The sequence below is a fragment of the Euphorbia lathyris genome, chromosome 2 (assembly GCF_963576675.1).
Source record: "Euphorbia lathyris chromosome 2, ddEupLath1.1, whole genome shotgun sequence".
Taxonomy (NCBI): domain Eukaryota; kingdom Viridiplantae; phylum Streptophyta; class Magnoliopsida; order Malpighiales; family Euphorbiaceae; genus Euphorbia; species Euphorbia lathyris.
In genome coordinates, this window is record NC_088911.1 from 131,485,522 (window position 1) to 131,495,082 (window position 9,561).

A 9,561-nucleotide genomic window follows, 5' to 3' on the forward strand; every position below is an offset into this window, starting at 1 on the left:
TTCTGAACAACTTCTTCATCTTTCTAGTGAACATGGCCATTTCCTCATCATCAGTAGACTCAGCTTCAGTCGAGTCAGCTTTCATAACAAGTGACTTTTGTTTCTTGTCTTCTGACTTTTCTTTCTCTTTAGCTTCAAAGTTTTTCATAGAAATTTCATGGGTCAGCAGGGATCCGATCAACTCATCATATTTGTAGGTAGTCAAGTCTTGAGCTTCTTCTACAGCTATTTTCTTTGCTTGCCAGCTCTTAGGCAGACTTCTCAGGATTTTCTTCACCTGTTCCTCTTCAGTGAAGTTCTTTCCAAGCCTTTTGAGCTCGTTTATAATGTTTGTGAACCTTGCGTTCATTTCTGAGATGTTTTCATTCTCATTCATCTCAAACAGCTCGTAGAGTCTCATATGCTGATTGACTTTAGACTCCTTAACTTTGCTCGTGCCTTCATAGGTTACTTCAAGCTTCTTCCAAATCTCCTGAGCTGACTCACAACCTGAAATCTTATTGTATTCTGCAGCATCTAGAGCACAGTGAAGCATATTTATAGCCGAAGCATTATTTTGTAATTTTCTGAGGTCATCCTCTGTCCACTCAGCTTCACTTTTAACAATTTTCTCATTGTTAACAGTTTTGTATGGCACATGTGGACCTTGAACAATTGCAAGCCATGCACTCATGTTTGTGGCTTGAATAAAGTTCTTCATCCTATTCTTCCAGAATGTATAATTGGATCCAAAGAATAGGGGAGGCCTAGTTATTGATAGTCCCTCAGGGAGTATCTGTGTTGTTTGGTTTCCTGGAAGGAACCAAGTGCTATTTTCAGCCATTTATCGGGATCAGCTCAAGATTGTTAGATCTTTGAGTAGTGAGCTTTTGGCTCTGATACCACTTGTTGGTCCCTAGTAATTAGTTCCAAGGGGGGGATAGGAACTAATGTAACTTTTTCGCTTTTAATTATGCTGACTTAATGTTATTTTAAGAGTTTGTTAAGTCAGCGTGTTGGTCAGCACGATCGATTGATTAGTCAGACAGTTTTAGTTCTATGCTGACTAAGACTGCTTGACTTGAGAGTTGGGAATTGACTCTTGAGAGGTCACATTCCAACTCAGCACTCAAATTTACTCAGTTTCAGTTTTAACAATTTATATGCTGAGTAAATATCACAAGCAACACACGCACACACACACACACACACACACACACATATATATATATATATATATATATATATATATATATATATATATTGAGAGAAAGAGTTTAGAAGTTACTCAGCACGACTTATCCTGGTTCGGCCTCTGTGCCTACGTCCAGTCCCCAGTTCCTCCTGGGATTTTCAATCCAATACTGAGCTCTTTCAAGGTAGATCACAAACCCTTTACAAGGCAGTGAGTATGCAAGAGTACGTCCTCTATTCGTCTACTCAGCTCCTACTAAGTACTACAATCCAGCACTTAGATTTTTCTACCACTGAATGCTTACAACCAAGCACTCAACATACACTCTCAATATTACAATTGATAAACTTGTTCTTTCTCAACAGAAGAACACTTTAGATGATTACACAACAATCAATCTAGCATTTACACAAAGAATAGAAGATTTGGTGTAAGATCTTTGTATTTGAGTGCTTTGAAGATTTCTCTCTTGGATTTTTCTTCTTTGTAATTCGACAAATGTCCAAGTGAAATCATTGTCCATTTTATAGATGAATTCTGGAGATTAGACCGTTTGAATTTGGTGTGTCCGTTGATTCCAAAACGGCTCTTTTAGTAGACAGCTTCTGGTCAGCTTCAGTTTTGCAGGCCAATCCTGTCATCTGTTTTCTTCAGGTGTCAGCCTTGTCTTCTTCCTACAGACTTGTCTTTTTGTGGCAGTTGTCTTTTACCAATAATCTATTGGCCCATGTTTCTTGGAATTAGTCTTCTGTGTATTTTTGAGGCTTCAATTATTGGTGCAGAAGATTGGCAGACTTTGTCCTTTAGTGAACGGATCCTTCATGCTATCCTGACTGTCACTCAGCTTCATTCGTTATCTTCGAATGTTCAACTTCCATGCTGAGTTCCTTCTTAGTCAGATCCGTTCTGTTTATACAATTCTGAAGGAGTCTTCTAATTTAGTCAGCTTCGTTCTGGCAACTTTGAAGGAGACTTCTGATACTGAGTTCTACTCCACTCAACTTCTATTCTTTCATGCTGAGTTCCGTTCCACTCAGTTTGGCTTATGCTGACTTTTGTCCTGTCTAACTTTATATATATATTTTTGCACTCAATATTGAACAAACACATTAGTACAATTAAATCAAGGCATTTAAATTTAATTGCCTCTTAATCATGGATGATTTTGTCAAATCGAAATCTTGTGGAAAGGTGTTTCAACACATATGACCTCTTAAGTAGGAGTATACATAATAATACTACATAGAGTCAATATATACAGCAACAACGGAACTAAATAGACACATAAACTTACAAATATGAGTTAGTGATTTGTGTAGTTTACGATTCAAGAATGTGCGAGTCATTTCTTTTGGTAAAAAAACTCCTTGTTTAGTTAATTTGCAAAGTATACCTTATATATTTACGAATTAATTTGTAAGAAGTCATGACTATACTTTTCTATGGCATTCTTAAGTTTAAAAAATGTATAAATTATATTTACGTTTGTAAGTTTTTAAACACAAAAATCATTTATGAAAGGAATAAGGTATAAAAATACTTCTAACGTTAAACAAATTTACCTTTAAATTTGATAAGTTGAATCAATTTTATACATTATTAAAAATACACATATTTTATTCGTATATTCTACATCAAATATATATTAATTGGTTTTAGAAAAAAATTTTTACATTTGTTTTATAATTTCATAATAGAACTATTGATTAAAATATTTCTAAATTTAAAGAAATATTTAGATTTTTTTTTTAATTTGTACAATGATTTTTTTTAAATTTTTTATATATGTATATATATGTTTGTAACCCGCAACTGATAAGTGATATAAATAACAAAAATGGAGATGCAAGATTCAGAACTGAGGAGATAATTTCATAAATTATTTATCAAATTAACTCAACCCGTCAATCTTTAAAGATAAAATTGCTATTAATTTCCAACCATGAATAAACTCGCACCATCTTGATGGATAAAATTTGCACAATTTCACTGTTAGAAATCAAATTACTATTTTATCCTTTGTAAAAAGATGAGACTACAAGATTTTTTTTTTTTCTTTTTTTTTTTTAACTTTACCTTACTTTTTATTCTTTTTGTCATGAGAGTGAAAACCCAAGTGAAGTTTATCTTCAACAAAAAAAAAAAAAAAAAGAGAAGGTGAAGTTTATCTTCAATCTACTTTTTGAATATTTCCAAAAGGTAAAGTATAAATATATGTATATAGAATTCATACCTTCCATAGACAAGCGCGTCTCAGCACCTATTTCAAGACCTTTTCACGACCCCATTTCCCATTCCAAATCTCCCAAAATCAAACCACAATTCACACAATTGAACCCCAAAAATTCAAATTCATCTCCAGTCAAAAGTTCATCATGATCGAAGGACATCATCAAGCTCATCATCATCATCATCAAGCTGCTGGAGGTGCACCGCATGGAATCATACTAGCTGTTGTAGTATGTACAGTAGTTCTCGCTCCATTCCTCATCGGCGACCAAGGTGAAGCCATTACTGACTTCATTTCCGAGCTTTTAAGCCCCGTCGGTCTCCTTCTTTTGCCAATTATCCTCCTCTTAACCATTCAGTTCCTCTCCTCCGATCGCGGATCTTTCGTCTCCTCTATATTCTCTACCGGGGAACCTGACTCCATTCACCGTGTCAGCGGCTCTCCCGTCGGCGTTGCTCTGTTTCTAGGTCTTGTATTGTTCTTGCTCTATAATCGCATGTCTATCTTCGGCGGCGACGATGATTCCGGCGATTAGAGATTTGGATCTGACTCTGAGTTCGAGTTTTGTTGCTTAATTTCTCTAGTTTTGAAGATATCTCTGTTGTTTCTTCTTTTCTTTCTTCCATTGCTATACAGAGTATATGAGTAGTTGAATTGAGCTTCAGATTTTTCTTGTTTGTTTGAAGATGATCAATTAATCTCTCATTGTTGTTTATAATATTTCAGTTACGAAAATGCTCTTATTTGCTTGCTGATTTTAGCTATGCCGTCGTAAGAGAATCAGATCCGGCGGCTGTGTACGTCGCTGACGGTGGCTCAGGTGGAGGAATAGAAGAAGTTGTCTCGTAGCAAACAAACACACCATTTTAGTGCTTTCTTTGGCTTTGCAATTGCACGTGAGCACGTGGCCACCTCTCCTCCTCCGTAGCAGGGTCAAAGCAGGTAGGTTGTTATGTTTTGGTTGGAAATTCAAAATTTCCTTTAAATTGAACGTTACTTTCCAAATTATTTGAAATTAGAGATGTGAATTTCGTATTTCATTTCATATCAAAATCGTATTATTTCTGAATGATTATATATAAATGCAATAAAAATAATTTTCATATCAATGAGATTTAGAAATTTTTGTTTTGAAATTATGTAGACTGTTAAAAATAAATATTTTGAAAATCTGTTAAAAAGAAAGAATTATTTTGAAAATTAAAAGAATTATAAAGAAGGAAGATGGAGATTCAGAAGTTGCAGTTTAGTAGGTGAAGCTGTTGCTGACAGGACAGAAGCCAAACTGCGAGTCCACCTACTGACTGGCATGGCATGTATGCGTATTTTTTATCTGGTGACGTGATCCGATTAATATGTTGAAGGTTTTTTTAAACTCTCTTTAATTAATGTCTACAGCCAACGTTAATATTCTGAATTAAAAATTCTGTAGTTTAAGTGATTTGAACCTTGGATTATTTTTAGTTTAGCATGACAAAGCACAAAAGCAACACATTAGATTATATTATTTTATCAATTTATTTTCGATATTAATTACTCACTCCATTCCATTATATAAGTCATTTTAGGGTATTTCACACAAATTAAGAAATATATTGGTTAACTAAAAAAAATTCTCTCTCATGTTACTATTGGGCAATAAGCATTGGAATATTAAAAAACACATGTACTAATACAAAAAATAATTCTCTCTCATGTCACTATTGGGCAATAAGCATTGGAATCCTAGAATGACTTATATTTAGGGAAAAAACTAATTTGCTAGAATGACCTATATAATGGAATGGATGGAGTAATTATTATTAGTAATAGTTATGGCAAAGTATAATAAAATTGAATGTGGTTTATTTTATTTTTAAATAGAGGAAATAAAGGTTGGTGGTGTTTTTTTTTTTTTACAAATTAAGGTATTTGAAACTAAAGCATTTTTTGTTTTTGTTTTTATTTTTGAAATTATATTTATATATTGATTGATAAAATATGGACCTCTAATAAGCATCAATTTAATTCATGGTTCTATTTTGTGAGATAGAGGACTACATTTTGATGGTAGGAAAATTCGAATCAAGTAAAGATTCAACTTTTTACCATTTGGATCAACCCGTTAGTTTTGAAATATATTAATTTAAAGGAAAATTACACAGAAATTCATGTTTTAAAAACTATTTACAATTATATCAAGTCATAATTTTTTATTATATCAAACTAGTAAAATTAGCGCTTTTAATATATTTTAAGGATTATAATTTATAAATTAGAAATCTAGAATATATTTTCTAGAGTTTGTGATTTATGAATTAAAGTCTAGAATTTTTAAATTATGATGTAAAATCATAATATATAGAGAATAATGACATATTAAAAATTAAATTTGATGATATTACTTAGTTGTAATTTTGTACTTCATTATAATATTTATGTATTTAACCCTTAATTTAATTGGTTTAATATATATTCAACAATTTATACTCAAACGTATAATTATTCTTTAAACTTTTGAAAATGATCTTTTGAACCTTCCAATTTGCTTGAGGCGTTTTCCCATCGTCCGAACTTACTTAATAGGACCTTTCTTTTATCTTAACTTACTTAACATCGATTTTTCGTGATATCAACTTGTTAAATTAAGATATCAACTTGCTTAAATTACTAATAATGCAGTGTATAATACTGTCACGAGTAAATAAAAGGTTAACCGTGACAATTTAAGCAAATTAAAAGATTGAAAATTTTGTAAAGGTCATTGAGCGTTTGCGTACAAGTTCAAATAATTGGATATGCATTGTGTCAGATTTTAATATATGATTGAGCCTTAACTATCAGTTCGAGCTTTTAGTTCAAACGGTTCCATGACACATTAATTCGAGCTGCATATAAACATTAATATATTCTATATTTTCATTAATTGTCAATGTCTATCTATTTTCATCCCTATTTAATATATACAAAGATGATAATAGTATCAAAACAGTAGCTCAGTTTTATTCAATATTTCAATTAAGTGATTAAATTTTAATATATGCCACTAAAATAACTTAAATTTAATTAAATTAAAATTACTTTGAATTTTCAATGCTCGAAAGTTAATTACAGTGATGTCTATCAAATGAATATCACGCAAGGTTCATATGTCCAAATCTTTTACCATGTGAAATACATTTACATTTTTTACGACAAAAAATTAAGAATTGAATTATTTTAGTAGCACAAATTGAAAAGTTTGGTGAGCTAATTAAATTAGGTAAAATTGAGTGATCATTTGTGCTTTAATCCGAGAGATGTCCAAGTTAATGGGCTAAAAATGTAGATGGGCTGAAAACTACTTGTTCCTTGATAGTTTGACTTTCATATTTTGGTGAGCTTCAAAACGCTAGGCCGTTTAGATACGAACAGTAAAATTATCATTCAGACGACATGTCGTTCAAAGGATTGTACTTGAAGTCTATAACCCTTATATTAGGCCCAACAAGGCTTTAATTCCAATTTTCCACATTTTCTTTACTTTTCACTTTTTTTTTTCTTCTTCTTACTCTTTTCTTTCATTAATTGGTATGTTATCATTATGGATGGTAACAGATACAATTTTTGTGAATATCCAATTGCCTGATTCTAACGAGATTACTCAAACTTTATACATAAAAATATGAGATGAATATGGTTTCCCAAAAAAAAAAAAAATTACCCGTAACGAATATGGATTCCAAAAAATTATCCGTAACAGGTAAGAGATGGGTATAGAATTATCTCTTTCGGATATACGCTATATGGCTAACGCTATCTGGTACCAGCCATGAAGACTAACATCATATTAAAATGAACTATTTATTATTTATTTTATTTTACCTGTGTGTTTTAATTTCTTAGTAATTTGGGTGATTTAGGATGTTTGTTAAGTTTGTGGATGATTTATTAAATTTATGTTTTGTTGAATTTATAATTTATTTGTTTTATTTATTGATTCTGAACGAGTAAGTCTACTTGCGAATTAAATGAGATGGTATATGTTATTCAAGAAATATATCCATTAAGATAATGAGACAACGTATATAATTTAAAAAAATACACAGGTAATAGTTTAGAATTAGCATTCCCGCCAACGGTGGGAGATCGTGCCCCATGGTTCCACCACTGTTAAAAGGGCATTTCCTATCCCTTGTAGGATGTCTCGTTAGCTTTCGAGCTTGTTTAAATTAATATATTAATCATCTGAATTTGTTTAAAGTAATTTATTGATTTATAGTAATTTATTATCTTTTCAACTTGGTTAAGCTATAATTTTTAAAGTATTTAGTAAAAAAAATTAGAAAAAACCTCGCCTCTCCCAAAAATTTGTGGATCGACCACCATATGGTATTCTTAGTCATCATCTATGTTAGAATGGTTAGTTATCGGTAATTTCACCTGGTCAGTGACTGATCAAGTAAATTTGGTTAATCACTGTTAGATCTAAATTTGTTAAAATTGTACGGTGGAGATTAAAATCATCGTAAGGCTTAGATTTTTACCTCCTAGATCTAATGGTGACTGACCAGGTGAAAACCACCGAGTTAGTTATATATTTTAGAGAGTCATGTCATTTTGTTGGAATACCTCACTTTTTAAATGACTAGCTAAATTTCAGAATCTAGACAACAATATCAACATATTAGAGATGCTCTAACGCCTTAGTTAATAGAGAATAAGAGATATATTTGACCGATGTGTTAGTTTAGGCGAAAATTATATAAAAGTTAGGGAAAAGTACAAAAATAAACCTTGTGGTTTGACCCATTTTTGAACTGCACCCCTGTGGTTTAAAAGTTTGCAAAATGGTACCATGTAATTCATTCCGTTAGCAAACATAGGCATTTCCGTCTAACGGTGTTAAAAATGATGAGGTGGCAGTCAAAGTCAAAAGGTAAAAAGGGCATTTTTATCATTTTATTTATTTTCAATTTTATATATTTTTAGATTTTAAAATTTATCCAATCCCTACCCGACACTTCACCTCTCCTCTTTCTCTCAGCTCTCTCCTATCCATCGTCTTTTTCTACATTGCGTTCCTCCATAGTCTTCTTCTGCTGCTTGCATTGTCAAAATAACGACCATGATTTGCAACACTCTCCTACAGAATTTAACCCAACAAAATGAATTAACAGACTCTGCATCCAGATCATTCGGCCCCGAAACAACAATATTTCTAAAACTCGTCTCATTCTTCTTGCTCAAATTGTCGCAGGCAATGTCCTGTTCCCGAGGAACACACAGTAGGTAGACAGAGTAAAGGAATCGTAGAAGAAAGTGAGATGAGAGTTAGTTTTTGGAGAATATAGTGAAATTAACAAGAGTAGATAGATGAGAGGAGAAGGAATCGGCCGAGGTAGTAAGATTGAGGCGGTGAATACGGATGGAAGGAATGGAGAACTGCGGCCGGTGAGGGTGTAAACAGCAGTACCGGTAATTGCAGCTACGAGGAGGAGCAATAGGAGGATGAGAACCGACCAAAAGCAGCAGTAGTAAATGCTACGACCACTGCGGGAATAGCGATGGCGGTTATGTGGCTGAGGGAGCTCGAGCAGTGGGGTTATAAAGATGCGATTTGGCAGGCGGTGGTGGAGGATTAGCACCGTTGGTGACGGCGGCGCCATTGGCGACAGGTTTGGAAGAAAGGAAGACTCTATCTGACATTTGCAGGTGGGGGAAACTGGAAATTGGGAAAAAAAGAAGAGGTAATGAAACAGAGAGAGGAAGAGAGCATGAATTATAGGAAAAGTTAGAAAAATCAAATAGAGAGAGAGGTAATGAAATTTTTGAATATTGATAGCGAATTGCAGGGACAAATAGAAAAAGGAAAAAAAACGACAGAGGAATGCAAGGTAGCATAATTGTGGTTTAATTACTTGATTCATTTTTGCAGGAGGAATGTAAGGTCGAAGAAGACGATGGATAGGAGAGGTTGAAGAAGATGATGGATAGGAGAGAGCTTAGAAAAGGAGAAGAGATGAGGTGTGGGTTGTATATTGGATAAATTTTAAAATTCTAAAAATATAATAAAATTGAAAATTGAAAATAAATGAAATTACAAAAATATCGTTTTTACTTTTTGACTTTGACTGCCACCTCATCATTTTTAACACCGTTAGACGGAAATGCCTATGTTTGCTAACGGAATGAAGTA

At 32.9% G+C, this 9,561-nt stretch overlaps 1 protein-coding gene and 1 pseudogene across 1 annotated transcript; one reads left to right on the forward strand and one right to left on the reverse strand.

Annotated features, from left to right (window-relative positions):
* Window positions 1-3,405: 3,405 nt before the first annotated feature.
* Window positions 3,406-4,143, forward strand: LOC136219971 (uncharacterized). Its single transcript, XM_066007597.1, has one exon. It carries the CDS (start codon window positions 3,550-3,552, stop codon window positions 3,937-3,939), a length of 390 nt encoding a protein of 129 aa, XP_065863669.1. The 5' UTR covers window positions 3,406-3,549; the 3' UTR covers window positions 3,940-4,143.
* A 4,262-nt stretch (window positions 4,144-8,405) lies between these two features.
* LOC136217494 (uncharacterized) lies at window positions 8,406-9,330 on the reverse strand (annotated as a pseudogene).
* Between the last annotated feature and the right edge of the window lie 231 nt (window positions 9,331-9,561).